Source organism: Patagioenas fasciata, chromosome 2, assembly GCF_037038585.1.
Source record: "Patagioenas fasciata isolate bPatFas1 chromosome 2, bPatFas1.hap1, whole genome shotgun sequence".
Lineage (NCBI taxonomy): Eukaryota > Metazoa > Chordata > Aves > Columbiformes > Columbidae > Patagioenas > Patagioenas fasciata.
Window position 1 is genome coordinate 40,576,738 of NC_092521.1, and position 23,660 is coordinate 40,600,397.

Sequence of the window (23,660 nt, forward strand, 5' to 3'; positions counted from 1 at the left end):
AACCCAGATTAATTTACCAATGTGAACTCTTTGTTTTTAGGTATACAAAAAGAAAACTGAAGCTGCCAAGAAGGAATATCTGAAGCAGTTAGCTGCCTACAGAGCAAGCCTTGTATCCAAGGTAACACATAATGTATATACATACACACATATATATTGTGATGTATTGCAAACCCTTTTCAGCATTTATACGGTGCTGAGCACCATAGTGCAAAAGGCCGTGTTTATTATCACCTTCAACTTAGGCTTAAGGTGCAAATGCTTAATAAACACAATCATCTCTCCATGAAAAGATATCCTTTCCCACCCTTCTGGTCACAGAGACAGCGCTTCTTCAGGCTGTGAGTATCACTGAAGTCCAAGAGAGGAAGGAGATACTGGTAAAAAGAGCTCAATATGACAAATATTTCATGCCAGGCAGTCACTGTTCTACGTGTAAGGGGAAAAAAATGTATCAATACCCAAAATGCCTGGGTTTGGTTTTACCGTTTTTTTCTAAGTACTGCTTTTTACTTGGCAATCACAGTACAGCAGAAGTCAAGCTTAATTGACGTAGCAAATTTTCATAAGAAAATGTGAATTTCCATTTTACAAGCAATTTGTGTGAGCACAGGCTCTAATACTGGAACACACCAGTGTATCGCCAGTACACAGCTAGTAGCAACTTTCTAAATTGATTTTATACAAACATTCTTAATGCCCGTAATTTTGTAATAGATGCTTTAAAATAGGTAATAGACTTTAAAATATGCAGAAGAATGTGAAAATACTGCACTGTGTAAATGTGGAAAAACAATAGAGCAACTTCATACTCATGCCAATTAGAATCATTTGGCTTGGGTCTGTCAAAATAAATTTAGATATATTTTGTTCTTACTTAAATAAAATTAATTTTAGATGTATAGATGGCAGTATGAAGGACTGGCATATATGACATGGGTAGAACTTTTTGTTTTCAAAGTTTTTGGCCAGTTAGTCATGTACTCTCCTCTACATATCACATACATTTTTACACATTTTCAGGGGAAAGAATATATGATTATCTGCACAAGGACTTTTCATGCATCTTTCTACATTATCTTACTATTTGGTCAGTATTTGTCCTGAGTTTAAAAGTCTGAAATATGGGTGTTACTTCATTAATTTTTGGCAGTTTTCTCTTATGCATTTTAATTTTATAGCTACCATCATAATCCTAATGTGTTTAGTTAAAGTGATGTACAAGCCACCTTTAATTTCTCTCTTAAGGCTGTTTGGTTCTAGAAATACTCGTTGCCTTCAGAAAGGGTAGGACGTGCACACAAACAGTGGTTTTTGGAATAGCCTCCTTATTGGCAAAAGATAGGTTCAAAAGCTTAAAATATCCCAATAGGTTTTGAAGAAATGTATGAAGTCAACTTTTGACTTGTGAAAATAACTTGGATATTGTTAATCAGCACATCATGTACTCTTTACATAACACTTTATATAGCTTAATTTTGAAAAGAAATATAAAAAATATGAGGTATTTAGTTTGTTTTGCTTTTTTTAAGGAGAAAAAAAAAAAGTATATTATAGCATTTTCTGAGATTTGTTTAAAAAATAATAAGTTGTTGACCAGTTCAGTGCATGAAACCATTTCTGCATATATTTAAATGTGTTGTTAGAGAAACACTGAAGCATTTTCTTAACTTTTAAACAATTATTGAAATTCTGCCCATAATATAATGTTTTCCTCTAGTGTGGAAAATATCAAAATATAAACTTAATGAAGCTGAGTACTAATTGCTTATTCTCATGAACGCACTCAATGAATCCAACAGAGCTGGCATGTAACTAAAGCAAGTCCATTTTGGAATAAGGATGTAAAATACCTAGATGTAATACTATATCAGGATCTTCTAAATTATCATTATTAAATATTTATATGGCACCAGAAGAGTTGTAGTTCTTTAGAGAAGCATACAAGCATGAAGAAATATATATAGTATGTTATTAAGATTCTTTGCAGTCCATCTGGTCTTTTATGTTCCTGTGTTATATTATCATGTATAACAGCTACTTTAAAATTATTATTATTAAGATTCTAATACCTCATTCTCAAAAAGTAAGACATGCCAAAAGTGACACACCTTTACCAAAAATGCTTTAATATTAGTGATTTGCTCACATGGTATGTTTTATATTTTACACTGCACTCTGTGTGAGTCACATTTCATACATTTATAATCAGGTGTTCACCCTGGGAGCTCCTGTGCTGTATTTACTGCGTGTTGTTTAACTTTACTTCTTTACAGGATTTTCTGTACTGCTCATCCCAGTAGTGTTTCAGTGGAAAAAAGAAAAAAAAAAAAAGGGGGGGGGGGAAATTCATCTAGTTCATCTTCTCAGTAATAGAGCTGGAAGTTTGTATTGTCATATTTACACACACAAATAAAACGTTGTGAAATCAGGTTTTCAGTAATTTTTGGTGTCATATTTGGGGCATCTAGAACTTCTGTTTTTTTTTTTTTACTGTATCTGACCAATATTACACCTTTCATGTACATAGCAGAGCTTCAACGGGTCAGCTTCACATCACATCAGGACATCTGTGTGCTATCCAAATGTCAGGAGTTACCCAATTATCAACCTACCTTCCTCCTCCCCTCCCAGAGGACTCTGCCTGCAGAAAGAGGCAGGCACAAGCAGGCAAGGGTTCTGCTCAGGTACCCCTGTCTCCAGCTCAACGGGTACCTCACACCTCCCAAAACAGCTGCTCTATCAATTTCCTAACTCTTAGGTGCTTTTTTCATTAAGTACTTCCAGTTTTCGAAGGACAAGTGAGTGCAGGGCTTGTGAGTGTTTGTGCACATTCTGCATTTATTTGCAAGTTTTCATTTTTCTGAAAAGCAAAGGAATGAGCATATGCCATGTGGTCCAGCTGTGTAGACCAGACTTGGAATTGTATTTACTGCACCCATCTTGGCTATTAGAGCTACTGGAATGGTCAGAAACAGAATGTGGAGAAATGGGTAAATCTTTTGTCAGCCGATTTCTTAGCCTCTGCCTTATAGCAGAATAATGAAATTCAGGAACGTTTGTTTCCATCCGAAACTCTGGTATGCGAGTGGAGTACCACGTGGGGATGGTGGACTTCTCCATGATACTCAGCCCTTTGCCCTCTTTGCTCTGCTTTTTTTCTCTCCTCTTTCACCAAACCTTTACTTCAGCCAGTCTTCTTCCCAGTCCTTTCACTTGTCCTCAGCATCCTCACTGCTCCTTCATTCACCCATAGCCATGAGTGCATAGTGAAGGAAACCCAGACATGAAGCTACCTGCTCTTCATCATAGAGAGCAATCAAAACTGGATAAGCCTCCATAGAGGAGAAGTCTCAGCTGCTTTCTCAGATGATGCATGTTTATGAATTTGATTGTCATTTCATGGGAAGATGAGATACTAATCTTTGGGAGAATTTGTCATTGTCCCTTCCAGATTTCAATTCCCTGTTCCATTGCATCTTAAGGAAGTGCACCTGAAATATTTGAAATCATACGGTGCTTTCCTCTGGGTGCATTCTTGAAAAAGCTGAGCAATGCCAGTTGGGGTTTGTCATACACACACAAAGTCACCCAAACACACACTTAGTATGTAGAATTTCAGACTGTGTTACTTGATAAAGTCTTAACTGAAAAGAGTGGAAGTGTCACCAGCAGCTGGGGTAACAGGATTGCCAGCCCACCTCTAGTACATTGTTAAATGCTTTAGTGATGTCTTTATAGAATACGACTCCCACACAGTAAATAAGGTAAACATATGATTGTGTAAATATGCCAGTTATGCACTAATTCTTATTTAATTTATCAGTTTATTTCCAGTATTTTTCTCCTTTTTTTATAATGATTGAAATTAATGGGGTTGATATTGAGTTTGTTCATGTATGTAGGAATTGATATGTAAAGTAAAAATCACATTACAAAGCATTATATCTTCTGCTATGCAGATTGCCATATTGCTTATAGTACTGACTAAGCCTTTGCATTGTAAACAAGTGTCTTTATATTTGGCCTTAGTTGCAACTTTTAGTACTATTTAGGTCCAGAAATGCAGTCTCTGGTATCTGGTAATTTGTACAGCATTACATAAAATGCTGTGAATTGCAATTTTACTTTTTCATAAAACAAGCACTTTTTCTAGCTTAACCAGCCTTTTTTTCTGGCTGACATTAGAGTTTTTGCTGCATCTTTTAAATATATATATAATATATATATGGGTAAATGTTAAATACTCTCATATATTCTTTATGTGCATCTAGCTATGTATATGTATAGCATAATATGTATATGTATATAATAATATATGCATGTTAGTTATTTAACATGCCTAATATATATGTGCATATAGGTAGTACATATACATATGTTAACTATAGCAATACAAGTTTAACTGTTTGAATAGTGAAAGGAAAAAGTAAAAGGAAATTTCTCTTCCATATTTTGTTCTCTTCAGCTAAATGAGTCTTTAATTCTCTCTGTGTAGTGGTGCAACTTCAGGTTTCATGCAGACATATTTTAGCAGCTATGGCTAAAGCTAAAACCTCTCAGCAAGGAAAATATTATTCAAATTCAAAATACTCAAGCATATTTCAAAACTATGATGTTCTATCTAAGTCAAAGTGGTGTCCTCACCTGATATTGCAACAAAGGCATTGGATATTTTTCAGTTTTGTGGACAGTGCAAATCCCTTGGACATGTAAAATTACTTCTTGAAGTGTATAGTAGACAGAGCTTTCCTAGACCAACACCTTGCAATTTACATTTCATTAAAAAAATAAGGTCATATCTAGTAAGACTGGCATTGCCTTAATGTTATTAGCACAGCAATTTGTAACCGGACAGTTTCCAGGCATGCAAAATATTTGTGTTACATGTGCAGTATTGCCTATATTGTAAAACAACTGAACAGCCTAAGGAATTCATATCTCTTAAGACTGCAGTGAATACACATGCAAAAGTTTGAGCTACTTGTAAAAAGCAAAATGGAGACCAAAAATCCAAACTCAAACAGTAAACTTGCTGTTAGTTTTCCATTTAATATGTATATGTGGTGAGAGCACTTGCCTAACATATAAAAAGGCAAAAAATATGTCAGCTCTCCCAGATCGTGCATCTCCTCACTTCTAAGTAAATGCAGATGTGCAGGTGTGATCTCTCTGCAATTTGTTTTCTGTAGCTCAGTGAATCTCAAATTCTTTTCTGCGTAGTGGCCAAGTTTCAGATGTAGGTGGGCCCTGTATCCAAGCTCACTCCTCCCTTAAATAAGCGTCTGCTGGGGTTTAGGACATTTCTTTTGGAAATAAAATTCTGAATGTCTCTTGACAGAGTAGATGACCGAACTGTCGTGTTTCCCGGTCAGTGCTTTAATCAGTTGGCTGTTGCATACGAGGGAGCAGCTTCCCTTCTGCTGCTGGCAGAAAAGTACCTCATTTCTACTTTTTGAGACAACAGATTCCTATATTATATCTAGCCCCAGTCCACGCAGAAGTTTTGGTATATCATAAAACAGTTTAGGTTGTTCTTAGTGAAAGCATCATAGAAAGAATAAATAAAAAATATGGATATGTTTGATGCATGATATTTTTTGTAGCTATTAAAATGCTACAAGGCATTTGGCAATATTTCCCTTAAAACAATTAAAAAAAAAAAAAAAAGGGACATTCACATACAGCATTTACTTTTTTTTCCATTAAATATTAGAATCCCTAGCTGGGAAAACTATTATGTAAGACTTTTTCAACAGATATCTCATGCTTTGGTGATACCTCAGTCTTTTGTTCTTTCTGGAGTTATTATGGTATAGTCAGAAATTTTCAAGGAATCATAAACAAAATTATGTATGCGTGTATGTGATGTATCAAAGTATCTGGTAAGTGAACAAGTATATAAAACTATTTTCTGATTTTCTATATAAAACTCTTTTCTAATGTGATAATAAAGAATCAAATGGTCTTCTTGTCTCGCAAGGAAGCCAACTATCTACTGCAGCTGAAAATGTAGAGCAAACCGTATTTAAGTTAATGCCATGAATTCAATTTGAGGCTAGATCATGTGGCAAAAACGGAGAGATGCTCTCACGTAATTTCTGCCAAAAATGGCAGAAATGTCTTAAGCTTAAAAGGAGACAGATTTTGATCTGGAGAGGAACTGTGTTTGTTTCTGAAGTGAGTTAATAAAATTAGGTTTAATTATTAGCCTTGTGCTTCCATTTGGGGAAATAAAACACGTGTATCAAATTAAAGTTGCATATCCTTTATCACATGTACCCAGGTTACATTCATAAAACATCCATTTTTACTTACATACCCTGAATGAATCCATGACAATCCCCTGTAGATGATGACAAAATGTATATTTAGATTTGAGGATGTTCTTCTGAGCCACCTCAGCTAATTATAGATGACAACCCATGGCGTATTCCTTTGTTCTGAAACATCAAGAATGTGTCAAAAAGCTTTCTGAACTCTCTGGAGTCCCAGATGTTGTTATTGCAATAGGTGACTGGAATTAACAAATTACGAAGTGTCATTTGCTAAGAGCCTCTTGTGCCTTAGGTAGGAAGGCAGCTGTACTGCAAATATGCATATGAGTGCTCTCTCTACCAGAGTGAATGGAGTTAAATCAAAGGAATCTCTAAAGGAGTCAAAGAGCTAAGCAGGAAAGAGAAAACACTGCTGGAGAGAAGTGATTCTCTCCTAAATATCCTCACAGGGGTATTAATAAAATGGCTGAGCCCATGTAGGCTAGAAGAAGAGATTCTTCTCAAGGTCAGACTTGGGGTTGGAAGTGACCTAAAATGTCAAAAACATTAAAAATGGACAGGATTATGTGAACACGGAAAAGCTGAGAGAAGGAATAAACAATTCAAGATGTTCCTTCCACCAAAGAGACAACAAAGACAGCAGATGCAAACTTAAGCTTAGGTAAGCTTTGTAGGAGCTGCATAAACATTCAGCCAGTTTCCTTCTCTCTCCCACTTTAATGTCACAGTATTGAAGATAACTCATTTAAAGCTGAGTCAGGCCTGCTTAAGTTTGATCACAGCTTGCACAGCGTGTACCCTCCTGGTACCAGCTTACATCATCACTGCTGTTACCTAAATGTAACCTTCATTTTGGTCATAGAGTCCCAAAATGGTTGAATTCCTCATCATGGCTCAAGGAAGGACACCAGTCCGTAGATGTGCACATGGCACTGACACGAAACAGGACAGTGTGGCAACTATGTAGGTTTCTGACACATATTCAAGTAAAACCCAAATTGAGTTAAACTCTTTCCTAGGCCTTGAAATACTCACATAGTACATGTTCTTTGTCTATGTGGAGAGGATGCCAAACCTCTGTTTCCCATTTAAAGAAAAGCACCTGTTTCTCATTTAAAATAGAACTATGTTACACCATTTTGGCTATGTAAAAAAATCTTCTGAGCTTGGAATAGGTTATGTTTAGCCACAAGTAAAGCTGTTTGCATTGACAGAAAGTTTGTGCTGCCCATAAGGCTCATGCCTTTGCCCTTGAGAAGGTGCCTCAGCATGTATTTAAAGGACAGATAGGCATCCAGTATTACCAAGAACATTTACTGAATGTTCTGAATGTACTTACTGAGCATTTTACTATAAAGGAGAGCTTAATTGCTGATGTTTTTTGATAACGTTTTGTCTGCAAATGACTGAAATTATATTGCTCCAGCTGAAAGGCTGTGATCATTATCTAATTTTGTGAAATCAATAAAATAAGAAAAAAATAACTTTTTTTCATTGTAAGTAGAACAACCATGGTTTCTTTGAGACAGCACTGATTTTTTTTATTTTATATTGCAAATAGCAATATTAGTTGAGCACTGATTACTAGTACGAGATTATTGCAAAAATATTTATTTAATTCCCATTATTTAATTCCCATATAAATTCCCATTTATAATGGTATAATATGCTCCAGTAGATCAGAATACTGAATATAAAACATGTATACAGTATGTAAAATGAAGTTGTTCATATGCGTAGTTGTATCTACATATCTATATATTCCTACTTGCTGGCAATGTTTCTAACAATAACTGCATTAACATATTATGAAAGTGAAATGAAGTAAGTATCAGCACTTGTAGTTTCTAGGTGTGCTTCTGAAGAAACACAGGTCAAAATTAGTGCTCATCAATTTGGAATGATTCTCAGCCTCTCTTAGCCAGGTCCTACCTGGTTTTCATGAAAACTAAATAAGCATCTAGATGTTAATACCAAAGTAACAGTGTTTGGCTCTGACCCAAACTCCATTAACAGAAGACTTTCTATTTAATTCAGTAGTCTGAGGATCAGGCTCTTAGAGCACTGCCTTGTTAAAACATGTCCTTGCTTTACTTTCAATCACTTGGATGTTATGTTCCAACATAAGTGGTCTTAAAAGAGCCAACAGTAGCTAGAAGGCAACCACAAGTTAGAAGGAGAATCAAAACCCATGTGTAGGTTTACCCCAATCTACAGGTGATGGCTTGAAGTGCAACTATAGAGTTCTCAAAGTGGAAGTAACATGATATCCAAAAGAAAGCCACAGAGATGCAAGGCTGACATCACCAGGCTATTGCAGTTTTCTCTGACACCACTTCGGCTGAGCAGGATGTCTGTAACAAAAATTATTTCTCAGCTGTAGGAGTGGAGTAGATGCTTGGGGGTGAGGGAAATCCCAGTGTCACTTTCCTGTAGGAACTGACATCCCGCCCTGTGCCTGCATTCAGTCCACGATAAGAAGGGCCAGTAGTCCCAGAGCAGTTCTCCGTAGGAAAGAATAGCACAACTGGATGAACGATGCTTAACCCTTTAACCTAATTTAATTACTGCGTTTCGCAAATAAGCACAAGAAGTTTTGACACGTAGTGGAGTAGAAGGTGCATGGGAAAACTTGCTTTGCTTTAGAATTGGAAGGACAGGCATGAGTTTGGTGTAAAGTGTGAAGAACTTGATTCAGCCCTTCCCATCCCAAACTTTGTGCAAAATGATCAGCTCTCACCAGTTTCTCTAGAGAACATCACTCATCTGTATCATCACACATTTCCTGGAAAGTATTGATACAAGTAGAATAATTTTGTGGACTGCGGGTCATGCACCAAAGCTTTCCATAAGCTGAGCTTGTCAGTACGTTTAATTAATCCATTTATATTCATTATCATAAAAGTTACAGTAGCATTTATTTGGTTTCCTTCCTTTCCCTATTTCTGTTCTAGTTTCATTCTCTTTCTTTCAGGCTTTCAAAATGTAATTCCCTCTTTTTCTTCATGTTTCAGTAAAACAATAGACCATTGTAGAATAAAAAAAGGTGATTGTGTGTTGTGTCTAAGGGGCAGTCATACTTTTTCTGTAGCATTCCATTGCCTTGGCCTACCTGCCTTGTCTTCACCTTCTAGTTTTGCTGGTGTTGGTGGGTTTGTTTCTTTGTTTTTTTGTTTTAATTTAGGCAACAGTATTAGATGTTGATGTGAGGCGGAGAGGCAGGTCCATAAGAAACCCTACTCTTAACTTAGTAAGAACTCAAAAGATTTAGAGTAAGGCTTTGAGCTGAGCTCAAGAACAAGTAGAAGCCATTCAAGGAGCATAAAGAGCTATCAAGAAAAGCTAGTTAGTGGTCCTGGAGTCCATTAACTAATGCACGTGTACAATTCCAAGTCCTACCATTAACTAATTATAATATTTTGTCACCCTCTAGTGGTAGGTCTGCAATACCATTCCACAGTTCTGATAGTAATGATAAATGATTTTTTCATTGCATGTGTAGCAGAAGACCTTATCATATGTAGGAGAAACCAAGCTTCAGCGTTTGATGGTCTGTGTATATATATATATGTATGTAATTTTGGTCTCCACTGCATGTCTGTAAATGAATTGTATCCTACAACAATGCCACAAAATAGAGATGTAAATTGCCTTTGTTGTCTTTGGACAGATTCATTAACTAAAGAAGTTTTGTTTTGTTTTGTTTTTAAAACTATTTCTATACTATTCTCATTGGATAAGGCAAGAACAAATTGACTGAATTCCAACCTGCGAGGTTAGGGAACATGACTATGCACTTGAAGCCCATATTGGCTAATTGAATCCCTTCTTTCTTAATTCCTGGTCTTACCCATAATAAAAGTCATTGTCTAAGACTGTCTGATGCTGTACTGGACAAGCGCAATGCCCACCCAAATCTGTGAAAGCAATAATTGTGCCTGAAATAGTACGACCTATGCATCATATACACCTCTTGATGTATTTGACAGTAAAGCAACATAACCAAGCCAAAATATTTGACATCATCCATTCTGTTAGCTTCAACAATACTTAGAAAATCTGGGTTTCTGACCTGGCCTTAGAAGAAACTGAAAGTGCGGTATGTTGGAGCATTTAATGGGTTAATTTGTCAAGATTCGCAGTAACTGATAATATCGATGTGTTTTACACTAATATTGGACAATTTGGTTTCAGATCACATATGATTTAAATCATTCTAAGTAACAGCAACAGACTTGATTCGAAACTGAAGTGTGGTTTTTGCTGAATCAGGAGGTAGTGCAACATATAGAAAGCTGATTGATAACTTGAGACAGCTGGAACAGTCCCTTTTGATCACTTTGCAGATGCTCTTCTTAGAGGTAAAGCGACTGTTATTCATCTCTGGCCAGAGACTGTACAATTCCTCTTAACATAATTTGGTATTTCAAGTACTAAATGATCCTAAGTATCTGATACCTGTGTAAAGTTATCAGTATGTGCCATGCATTCACCACTTATGTGTGAACTCAGAATTACTCAATAATTAAATGGCTTTGCCATATCTTCGTTAAAGAGGTATATGGCAGCATCTTTGTAGTCACATACTAAATACAAGTCTGTATCAGTGTGCCACTAATAGGAGGACGAACTGTTTAACCAATCTGCCCTTAGACACTTCAGGAGCGATTATCCCTGCTCAGTCCAGACAGAGCCTGCCGGCTACAGCACGGAAAGGCAAGGTGTTTGCTTGAGGGGATGTAAAACTTTAAGTTTCTGAAGAAAGAACACAGCATACATCTCCTGTAAATGTGCAAAGAGCCCGGCACACTCAAGAGGAGGGTCCTGACTATCCTGCTAATTAGCAAAATTTCTTCTGAATCTCTGATATTTCAACAATCCTGGCAGTCTTTGCTACCACACTCACGAGAGTGCCCTAAAAATGCAACTTGGAAGAGAATGGGAAAATATTTCTCATGTCGTCATGAGCGTTAGTTCAGTGTTTTAAAAATAATATAAAAAAACTGTTAGATATCGCAACTACTTTCAGATTTTATCATTTACTGTCTGTGGGTTTTTTATGACTGTGTCTGAGTCCTGCAAACATGCACATAATACACACTGCACACGTGTACACCCACATGAGAGCAGAGCCAAGCAGATCCACAGAGACAGAGATTTGCATTCATTTTATCATATTCATTTAATTTTCCTTAGTTTACTGGAGAAAACAAGGGGTTTTGCTAATGGAACTGCAGTTATACTTAGCAAAAATGAAGTTATCTTTCTCATCTTTATCATCGCATATAATGAAGTAATTTCAGTAACGCGCGTGTCAGCGGATTGTGGGTGATGGTGCATCCTTCAGAGAGAATACAAATAGACTTTACTGACCCTGGAGTGCTGAGAGTAACATGAAACTTACTCTGACTTGTAAACTGAGCAAACATGACATGGAGGTCACAGAATAAGGGCATATATGCATCTTTCAGCCCTTGTTTTGACAAAGTGACTTCTTTCTCCAGAGGGACATTTCTGCCATTTTTTTCCAGCATGTTTCACCTTTCACTGGCTATAAATCTCAATGTGACTTAACTGCAAATTATGATGCACACCTATACACTCATGGGAGTTAATTCTTAATTTTTTTCATCATTTATTTGAGCACATAGAGTTAGCACTTAGAAGATCTAAGAAAATAAACTCACAATTGAGTTTAAATCAAATGTAAAAAGTAAAAATACTAGAATAGAGTATTATTAAAATTGACATTCATTAATGGATTTTTTGTATTACTAGCAGCTTTAAGAAATCGGGGTAGACCATAACATTTTTGAAAATCTGTGCTTTTTGTAATATTCTATGCAGTATTCTTCCAGCTTTGGTTAGGTAGTTTCCCTGTGTCTGATGCAGTCTAACATTTACATGGGCATCAGTTTTAAGCAGAATTTTCAGAATTTATGAACTGGGTTAACAATGGAAGTTTTGCTGAAAGTCAAATTATTCAGAATATTGTTATTTTGCTGCACACATGGCTCATGCAACGTATTTGGTTCAGGTGCACATAGCATCCCAACATGGAATACTTCGAAATAAAGGTATTGGCACAACAATTAGCATATTTATTCAGTGCAACAGAACTGTGGATGGAGCTTAGCTTCTTCACCATGTTAGCTAACTGATGCAGCTCTATTAGCACCTGTCAACATCTATGGTAAAGGGCATTGAAATTCTTATCCCTGTTTTGCAGATGGGAAAACGAGGCATGGAGCAGGGAAATGACATATTAAAGATCATGGCAGACTTCTGCTGAGACCCACCCTTCTGAATCTGTTTTCAACTAAGCCATCAAATTTTATGACAATAGTAATGACTGCTGATGTGAACAACTGTGATAGGCTTGGTTGTCTTTGTCATGTAGATTATTAGGTCAGTGATGCCAGTTCCAAGTTTGGAAAAAGCAAAATATCAGGCTAAACCAGGAAACAGAGTGGCTAAATGATTTTTTTTTTTACAATGCTGAAGAGAAATGTGTAAAGTAGAGGAATTAATTCTTTTTCTAGTGTAATAACCAAGCTCCGTGTCAAGGACAATTTGATGGTCTAGATATGTATTTTCCCATGGTGAGATTCTTAAAGAGACTTCAGGAGGGGAGAACAGCAGTTTGTTGTAGCTTCTAAGTGTCATCTGGTTTTTGTTTCTCTCAACAGAGCTACAGTGAACCTGTCGATGTTAAAGCCTCCCCGCAACCTCAGATGATGAATTCAAAGCAGTCGGTGTTTCATGGGCCTGCCCAGGCTCACTCTGCACTGTACCTCAGTTCCCACTACCACCAACAACCAGGAATGAATCCTCACATCACTGCCATGCATGCCAACATCCCCAGGAACATAGCGCCCAAGCCCAACAACCAAATGCCCGTGACTGTTTCCATAGCAAACATGGCTGTGTCCCCACCGCCGCCTCTTCAGATCAGCCCCCCTCTGCACCAGCATCTCAACATCCAGCAACACCAGCCAATTTCAATGCAGCAGTCCATTGGAAACCAGCTACCGATGCAGGTCCAGCCTGCTTTACATTCACCTACAATGCAGCAAGTAAGTCTGAGCTTTTCAGTTGTCTGGGGAGCTAGAGTTTTTTGAGATAAAAAGTCATCCAGGAGTTTACATAACAAGGGAGGTTCAGAGTAATGGATTAGCTTTAGTTTTGCAGAGTTCCAAAACTGCAGAAGTATGGTCTGAGGGCTTAGTCTTTCAAAGATGAGAAGAAATGAATGAGTACCCAGATTATGGGGAATTAATTGGACCTGTTTGTGCTAGCAACGATTTTCATCACATTCTTGTGAACACCAGCTGTGTCTCTCAAATTCAGGAGGTATCCTTTAAACAGAAGTGTGTCCATGGATCCATCTGCAAATCTGGGACTACCTTGAAATAGAAGTGAAATGTTAAGTCTTCAGGAGACACATTTTTACAAACAGAACACAGACATATAGAAAAAGATACGAAGGTAGCATGTGCTGTTATCCTTGTGCTACCTGTGTTGTGGAACAGTCAGAGGGAACATGAAGCAATGCAGATTGTGATAAACATGCTAGATTAAGTGAACACAAGTATGTTAGTTTATGCTGCATTCATAACTTCATTTTGCTAAATAGACATACTTTTTTTTACTGGAAATAGGTGGGCTGTCCCCAGTATCCCAATGTGGTGGGTTTTGGTTTTTTTTTTCATTCTCAATATTTTGGATAGTTGATTCTGAATACATTTCCTAGGGGTTCTGACTGAATGCAGAACTAACATACTATTGTGACTTTGGGGCCCAGGCCTGTGAAGGGTTACAGCAGATTAACTTTATTGATTTCATGAGAGAAAATTTCCTTTTGTGTTCGATGAGGTTTGACTATCAATAATAAGATCTTGCTTTGCAAAGTGGCATCTAAATGATTTTTTTCTTTTTTTTTAGTGGAGTTGCAAGAATCTACAAAATTTGTATACACAAAACTTGTCAGTTCTGGTTGATAATACATAGTCATGAACTTGCTGCGTGCTTTGAATATCTATATAAATTCACCTTTCCTAACAGGGCATTTGCATTTGCTTTCCAAGCCAGAAACATTTTATCTGAAGATTGGTCTTCAGAGATGGGAATACCTAAACACAAAACATAGCTTCTATCTGAGAGACCAATTTAACAGGAGAAGGAATTTTCCAAAGCAGGACAAAACCAACAACAACAACAACAAAAACACACACACAAAGCAAACAAACAAACAAAAATAATTGAAAGCAATCTGGACTGATAAATTTAGTTGTTCAGAAGGTAAACCAAAGTGTGCTTAGTACGATCCTGATTTTTCAGAGATTTTCATCTTAGTCTCAGGAGTGATTTGGAGTAATCATGCAAGAAGGAAAATTTTCAAAATGTTTACAACTTTTTCCTAGTCCAGTTTATTTTTCAACAGGCTTATGACCACACAAATGTGGAGTCTGTTGCTGTTGTGCAGTCCTGAAGGTTTTCCTATTAGTTAGAAACCCAGTGTCCTGGTGTGAGTGTCCTGGAAGAGACCACGTTCAAGTCTCAGAAAAACTCAGGGGAAAACCTGGGCTTATAATGAAGATACTTCTGAGTTTCACTCAAGGTGATATGTGTTTTTCCCTGCTTCACTGCCAAATGATACGCTGCCAAATGCTACACTGCCAATCTTAACTACATTTCTCTTTTAGCACTGTGGAACATCTACAAGCCAGTTTATATTTCTTACTTTTGTTTCAAAGTAATACAACTTTTGAGCTGTGGTGGTTTGACCCCAGCTGGCAACTATGATCATGCAGCTGCTCGATCCCAGTCCCCCCACAAAGTGAGATGGGGAGAGTTGAAAGAGAAAGGAGAAACTCGTGGGTTGAAATATGAACAGTTTAATAAGACAGCAATAGAAGAGAAGAAGAAGGAAGAAGAAGAAGAAAGATGAAGAAAAAGGAAGAAGAAGAAGAAAGATAAAGAAGAAGAAGAAGAAATAAAAAGAAGAAAGAAAAAGAAAAAGAAGAAAGAAGAAGGAAGAAGAAGAAAGAGAGTGAAAAAGAAGAAGAAGAAGAAGAAGAAGAAGAAGAAGAAAAGAAGAAAAATTTGGTGATGCACAATGCATTTGCTCAGGAACACCAGTCCTGTAGAGTAAGTCCCAGAAGAGCTGAGATCCAGACAAGAGTTTGCTCTCAAATATGATCACACTGAACAGCCAGTCGCAGGAAAAAAAAAAAAAAAAAAAAAAAGGCTGGAAAAGCCATTTCCAGCTATATATAGAGCATGATGCTAATGATAGGGTAGATCTCATTGGCCAGCCTGGATGTCAATCTAGGTGTTGTGCTGTTATGCTCCCTCCCATTTGCTATGTGCACCCACAGATGAAAAGTTCTCTGTTCAAACAGACACTTGTGCATCTTTCTGAGCATCTCCCCCCTCTCCAGCCTGTTGTATTGTGCTGCTTTCAGTGGAGACTGATGAGACCAAGGATTCCCTCCCTCCCAAATATGCCCCGTCCTTGTTAAGGAGGCCTTTAAGTAGCCCTTCTGGAAGCATCTCCTTCCCTGCTTAAAATCCTCCACCCAATACTGGGTGAGGTGTGAGTCCCTGTAAAATCTCTGTCCCACTTCAGTTCACAGGTAGAGCAAGCAAAACTAGATTTTTAACGTCTAGTAACAAATGGCTCCAAGTGTGTGAATAACAAAGAAGCAGAAGATTAATGTATGCCACTTTTTTTTTTAAATAACTCATTTCAGTCTACCTTAAGATATTCCTTTTCCTTAAGAAAATAAATGTATACAGCAAGATGATTGCATATCCTGCCCAAAATAATAGCCTCATTTCTTTGGTATAAATATTATATACAGTAAACTCGTGGACCTGCTGCATTTGTCCAGATTTCTTCCTCTTTTTTGTTAAGCTTTGCCTTCGAATGAGGTCAAGGGAAAAAAAAAATCATTAATATCTGTCAACTTCCTTTATAACCTTAAGGAAAAATCTTTGTATGATATCACACAGACAGATTTTCAATTTCCTTGTGTAATAAACAGATGCTTTAGGATTTGGATGTAATTTAAAGGTTTAAAATATCACATTGAGATTGATGAATAAATCAGTTGTGAAGACAAAAACATTGATGCCTGTTGAAAATACCTCTCCAGACAGGCAGGAAATGAAATTAGTTCCCAGTAAAGTGTGGAGATGAGGATCACTGTTTGATTCTGCTGCAGGCTTTTTAGGACTTGCTACAGTGGCACAACAAAACTACTAGGGCTACAGAAATCTAATTAAAGAGCAAATGTCCCTCCTGACATCGAATTAATCTTTATCAAGTTCCCTATTTTTATTTCAATCTGGAACAAGAAAATGAAATTTAAAATTCCAGGCATGTTGCAAAACAGTTGGTGATTTTCTCTTGAGCATTACAATGCAAAAACATTCAGCATTGTTTAATTAGACCTCAAAGCACTCATTTTCAGAGCACTTTTTATTTCATCATTGTTTGTTAAAGGCTTGCATAAATAATACACAAATATTTACTACAAGCCTGGTACAAGGCTGTCTCCCTCTGTTGTACAGATCTATATTTTGACAGCTTTTTCTGTTAATGAAAAAGCCAAAGTAATTTTTGTTTATATTTTAAACATTGCCATACTTTATCAGTCCTTCATATTGAGTTCAGGTTTATTAAATTACTTTTGCCTTAAGAAGCATGCTTTCCAACACCCCTCTTGCTGGTATTCCAGTAGCCCTCAGCCCCAGTGGGACCTCTGAGCAGAAGCAGCTCAGCTGCTTCTGGAGCTGGAGCCTGGCTCAGATACCTCTGCACCATGTTAAAATTTATCATGTGAGCATGTCCTAAAAACCAGGCCCCCATCCCAGGCAGTTGTAAACTAAACAGACTTGCCAGGTGCAAGATGAAAGTGTTGTTACCCCTTATTTTGCAGATAGGAGAATTAAGTTCAGATCTGTGGTCCCAGCCTTAACATGAGAGGTACCAACTCAGTCCAAGCACAAATGCACATGTGCTTCCCTGGAGGAGAACCTAAGCAATTTGGCTGTGGTTACACAGAAAGCCTGAGACAATTTAAGTCCCCACCCAGTTCCAAGCTGGCATTTAAACCACAGAACCATCCTCCCATATCTAAGCTATTTATTTGTCCTAAATCCAGGAGAAATGGAAAGGATATTGCACTCTTCCTCTGACTTGAAGAAACTGTCTCTTCTTGCTGCATGAGTATTTGAGTCTCTGTGCCTGCTCACTTGTGTGCTCCACTTCAGCACTGCTGGAGGTACTGGCCCCATGCAGTGTTTTTCTTGTATATATGATTGTTTCATGAAGACTGATAAGAGATAGCTCAGGGGCTTTGCTATGAAAGGTGAACCTGCGTGCCTGAGGGTAGAATATGTTTCTGTGGTTAGTTTCCTCTTGCAGCTAAATTATGAAGTCCCTTATGGGTGATGTTTTCTATAAAAATGAAGACATTCATATTCAAAACCAATTTTTCTGCTTTCTAATTACACAAAACTCCAATTAAAGTCATTGAAAAGTCTGCTCGATTACGGTTTCCTTTGGATTCGTTGCAGACATGGGGATTGTTTATGCAGCCTGATGTTCAGGTTTAGAGCCTGGTGAAAGGGCTGTGTACAGAGCGTGGGGTTTACAGTCACCATGGGTGGGGTTTGTTTTACCTTATTAGCAGGGTGGTATGTGTTATGTGACAGCTAGGTGCTGATTTCAGCTCATGAACTTGCCCGCTGCTAATGGACTGTTTCTTGGAGTCATCAGGGACAAAGTGAGGCTTTAGAGAGCATTTTAAACTACTGAGGTGTGACTTGGGGTATTCTCCATATGAAACAGATTATTGCAGGACCTCCGTTGGGGAGCTGGAGTGTGAGGCATCAAGAAAGAGGGGTGTGAAGACTGAAGTGGTGTTTTGTATTTGAAGGAAGCTCATTTCTGGGGATGGAGGGGGCCAGGCAGAAACTGAGAATACTCATATAACTTGATTAAGGGTAGCGTGGCTGAGTTGTTAAACCTGCAGGGAGAAAAACAAACAAATGAACAAAAAAACACACACAAAAAAACCCACCATCAACAAACAAACAAACAAACAAACAAAACCAAAAGCAACGACAACAAAAACCCCACATCTCAAAATTCCTGTCTTACTGAAGACTGTGTATATGAAGCTATCACACATAATCCAGAAGAATCTAAAACTAAAAGCTATGAGCTTTAATCCTTTCTATTCTGTATGTGGACTTTGGCCCAAAGAAGTGGATTTTCAAACTAGATATTTTGGTTCAGTTAATTTCAGTGAAAATTTTGCCCCAGGGAGGAGTTTGGTCTAGGTTGTTCTCAGCAGATATAAATTGCTTTTTTACAGCATTCCCATACTTTCACCCAATGTAGTTCTTCCAACTTTACAGAAACGTCATGTACATTTATACAGGGTAAACCAGATACACTAGCCTCGAAATTTCAATTGTTCTCCTTGTTTTGAAACACAGCAATTAAACAAATAGCTAAAAATTATTATGACTTTTCATATGACAGATGTTTCAGGAAGCAGGTTAGATGTCTCTTTGTAGCTTCCACTTTTTTTTCCTTGTCTTCTTGGTTTCAAAAAGCAAGTTATTCTGTGCTACTTTCACTACATTAGTCCATCAACTGTTAAAAAGCTTTGGTTGAATTTCTGTTTAGTTGAGAGAGAAGTACAAATAAAAGAAGCAGCAGATGGTCCCTTTGTGACTGAATGAAGAAAAAGGGTTTTGAGAACAATATGTGAATAGGTGTAGTCTAATAAAACAGTCAGCCACCTGCTGCCTACATCCTTCAAAAAGATTCTGTTGCGTATTCTGGGAATTAACGACTTGTGTGTGTCCTTACATTTAATCTAAATGGAAGCTCTAAGGAGCAAACAGACCTTTTTGCCCCAGTGTTGATTGAGTTGTTCTCTTGGTTTTGAATTGTTTCTGCTCTCTCCCTTTTAGTTCCATCCTGTGACTGTGTAATAGCTAACGACATTTTGGCAGTGTTTGATTTCTCAAATCAAAGAAAGATTTTAAAACTTAACACCCACACGTTTTTTTCCCATTTTAAGTTTGATAATCTAAAATACAGCTTGGAAATAAGTATTCTACCATTTTATAGTACACACCGTTTGGTGTTTTTTTAAATGCACACAACCTGTTGCTTGGTTTCTGTACACAGTAATGTACTTGCTTTCTCCTGTAGGGATTTACTCTTCAGCCTGATTATCAGAATATCATCAATCCAACATCAACAGCTGCACAAGTTGTTACCCAAGCAATGGAGTATGTTCGTTCAGGGTGCAGAAATCCTCCAGCACAGACTGTGGACTGGAATAATGACTACTGCAGTAATGGGTAAGCAGCCAGTGAATGCCACCTTGTGTTGAGCAACATTCATGACACAAGTGTCTGATAAGAGAATTTGGAAATAGCTTTGTTGCCTGTTTCCCTACAGTATTTCAGAAGTGCATCTGTGATGGTACTGTATTTATTCAGCAGTTAGACTGTTGTGGAAGAACCAGTTTTCATTACATACATTTATTAGACACTGTTGTCACCTTATCACAGCACAAACACTTTGATCTTAGAGAACTTCAGTTCCTTAGAAAATCAGAACTGAAATCTTAGGGAGAGGGTGTAGGAAAGAAGTGTTAAGATCACTGCCTCCTACTTGAGAAGCAAATGGTGTGAACTACAGGTATTTCAGAAAGATGGACCCAATTTGAAATTTGCTTCAATTTGAAATTGGGTCTATCTTTTTGAAACACACTGTATTTTCTCCAAGTGCTCTATTGCTGAGGATAGCTTGCCAGTGAAAACAACTAGTTTGAGTCATGAAAACCCACATCGGTGAGATGCAGGGGTGATGCACGGGATACAAGATATGTGAAAGAGAATGGCATGAAAATCACAAGACTGTAACACCATAACTGTAGGAGCTCTATGCCCCTACCGTAAGGTTAGTAGCCCCTTCAAAATCTCAAGTCCTCTGCAACATAGTTTTTGTGAAGCCATGTTACAGTCCCAGCAACTGTTTGGAAACATCTAAGATTCTGGACAGAAGGTATCTTTTGAGTTTTAAACTGTAGATGTTGTGCCTTGTAAAGATGCCTCACCTTGAACTTGACATGAATTTCCAACGCAGAGGCAGATACAAGCTCTTGGTTGCTACCAAAGTGTAAAATCCTGCCCACACAAATGATTACAAAGTAGAACTAAAGACCAGTTTCACCCATTGCATTTACCGAAATTGAGAATTTCACTTGCATTATAGATTTAAAGTGTTTCTGCATCTCAAACTCAAACTGAACAAAGATCTTTTTCTGGTCACTGGTTCAGGATAACCCCTTGGCTGGAACCTGTGAACACTGAGTCAGACTTTAACTAGTCTGCACAGCAGCATCACTTTCCCTCATACCTATTACCATTGCTCTATGACTTGCCCACTTGTTCAGCAGAAGGGTCTCACTTCTATGCTGGTACCACCATAATGTCTTGCTCTGCATTGCAGGCCCTTGTAGGAGCCGACCCAGCCCACAGACCTAAATTGAGCTCCAAACAGACTGTCCTCTGTCAAACAGTCCATAGCCACCTGTAGCTTTGACTCCTGGTGAAAAAGCAGTGTGCCATCAGTGCCAGCAGTGCCCGCTCTGTGCCCACCAGGCATAACTTTCCATCAACAGAAGCTTCTTCTGAGCAGACCTTGTGTATACTCTGTGTAGATATGCCTTTATGTATATTTGTGCATGGATTTGACCTATTTCTGCCATAGCATTGGCACAAATTACCAGTGGAGTGTAGCTCGCTCCTTCCTGCTCCCAGACTCCAAACCAAGTAAACTGTAAAGCTGTGGAACAACAAAACTGGTGCCTGGGTTTTGGCAAGGAATCAGAAAATTGAGAGTAAAGCCTCTCTCCCTGAAAATCTCTGCAGTGTGAACCAAGCCCCATCAGTGTTGCTGCTTCTACTTTAAATGATATATTTTTTCTGACTTGCACAGAGTGTTCCAAATTAGAAACTGGTAAATGACTCCTTTTTGATCTGAGCTGGTATGCTTCAGCTGAAGCTAAAACCCAGCAATAGCTGAATGTAAAAGTGTACTAGGCACAGTGCATTGGTGGAAATTCTCCTGTAGAGTCTGATCTCCAGTAGAGTTGGTCAAGCTGGCTTTGCCAGAAGTGTCTGGTGTTCCCTTGCACACACTTCCATGAACCTGCCAACCCAACATGTATTGGCTGTGTCTGTGCTAGCAAATAATATAGCCCAGACGTATCAGTGGCTGCCACCCATGTTCCTGTAACTGAGCTCTCCTGCCCTCTAGGGACAGTGGCCACATCAATAACGGATGTTTATGGAAAATTGTTCTGAGACCTGTGCTAAACCCTCAGCTGTACTTAGGTGGTTTGTGAGAGAAGGGTAGTCAGTGTTACCAACCCAGTAGTGGAGATGATCCCAAACCAGGGCTTCAACCAATGTCCCTGTCCTGTTTAGTTTAGAGCCAGATGTGGTCTCCAGGTTGGGTTTTTCTTATTATTACCATGGTAATGCAGTCGTGCTTCAGTGATATGCTTGGAATTAATGACATGCAGCAGGGTTGAGGGTGGGTTGTTTTTTGTTGGTGTTTTGGGTTTTTCTTTTTAAGAATAGGACTAAAAATTGTCAAATTTTTAAAAAATCACATTTGTTCTTTTTCTCTTTGAATAGGGGCATGCAGAGGGACAAAGCACTCTACCTTACCTGAAAATCTGAAGCACCTCTCCTTTCCACTGAGGAATGCAGGGAAGTCTTTTCATCATGGATTGCTTTATGCAGTCAAGGCAGTTCTGCATTTTATTAGGATACAAGTTGCTAAGCACTTAGGACTATTTGAGCTTGTGGGTCAGCCACTCTGGAAAAAAATAGTCTTGCTTCTTTCTTTTTCTTTCCCACCCCCCCCCCCATTTTTCTCTTTCTTTCTCCTTTCTACTCCCACCCTGAGATCCTATAACGGACGTTGCTTTTTTTCTTCCCTGAAGGAAACTTGGACCATTCAGATTTTATGTTGGTTTTTGCTGTGAAGTGCTGCGATAGTAACTGCCTTAGCAACTGTAGATGTCTCGGATAAAAGTCCTGGATTTTCCATTGGTTTTTCATAATGGGTGTTTATATGAAACTACTAAAGACTTTTTAAATGGCTTGATGTAGCAGTCATAGCAAGTTTGTAAATAGCATCTATGTTACACTCTCCTAGAGTATAAAATGTGAATGTTTTTGTAGCTAATTGTAATTGAAACTGGCTCATTCCAGTTTATTGATTTCACAATAAGGGTTAAATTGGCAAACATTCATATTTTTACTTCATTTTAAACAACTGACTAATAGTTCTATATTTTCGAAGTATTTGGAGAAAAAAAAAGTAAAATATTCCCAAATGATACTAATTGAAAATATTGGCTTTGTCTCATGAACTGAACACAAAAAACCTAGGAAAAAAAATTAATGTTGATAAAGAGCAAACACATTTATTTTGTACTGCCTAAAAACGCTTCTTTTTTTAAAAGAAAAAACACTTTATGTGTACTGATTAGAAAACATCATTTAAGTCCTTTTATGTATAAAACTGCGAAATGCTTACCTGATATTTTATTAGATGCAGAAACAGATTGGAGACAGCTAAATTATAACCTTTACATATGGCTATGTATTATTGTTTCTTCATACTGTGTCTGTATTTAATCTTTTTTATGGAACCTGTTGCGCCTATTTATGAAATAATAAATATAGGTGTTTGTAAGTAAATTTGTTAGCATTTTAAAGAGATTTCTTTGATGCTTTAACTTTTGCTGGCACAAATTGTTCACAACTGATGTAAATACTTTATTTAGTTTTTACAGTGACATATGTAACACCAAACCTGCTTTATCGGCAGAAAATGAAGGTAACCAATACTTATTTCTGTATTTCTTTGGTTGTTAAAAAAAATAAAATATTTTAAGTAATTCCCTTTTTAAAGCATTGTAGCAAGAAGTTGCCCAAAACTAAGACCTGAGCCAACAAAACTAACTGAATAAAAGCGCATAGTGCTGCTTCTTGAAACTTTATCAGTTTTGGTTGGTTAGTCAAGTGGAATAAAAATATTACCAACAGAAATATTACCAAATATGCTTCAGCCATTTTATTATGCATGAAAAGGGTCCTACAGAGTTTTAGGGAGTATATCACAAATACATCCTAAGATGAAAGGTAAGTTCAACAGCCACAGGGAAAGGGATAAAAATAAAATAAAATAAAATAAAATAAAAAAGGTATTTTGTCGATATTTTGGATCAAAGATATTTCTGAAGGATTTCATCCTAGATGCCTGTC

At 37.6% G+C, this 23,660-nt stretch overlaps 1 protein-coding gene across 2 annotated transcripts in view; it reads left to right on the top strand.

Annotated features, from left to right (window-relative positions):
• TOX (thymocyte selection associated high mobility group box) overlaps window positions 1-23,660 on the top strand; it is a 215,752-nt gene that overhangs the window by 191,446 nt on the left and 646 nt on the right. For both annotated transcript variants that reach the window (XM_065832876.2, XM_065832875.2), the window contains exons 6-9: window positions 41-121; window positions 12,968-13,354; window positions 19,519-19,670; window positions 22,020-23,660. The exon at window positions 22,020-23,660 is cut by the window's right edge and continues 646 nt beyond it. In XM_065832876.2, coding sequence (XP_065688948.1) covers window positions 41-121; window positions 12,968-13,354; window positions 19,519-19,670; window positions 22,020-22,056 — 657 coding nt within the window. In that variant the 3' untranslated portion in view covers window positions 22,057-23,660. The remainder of the gene's footprint in view (window positions 1-40; window positions 122-12,967; window positions 13,355-19,518; window positions 19,671-22,019) is intronic.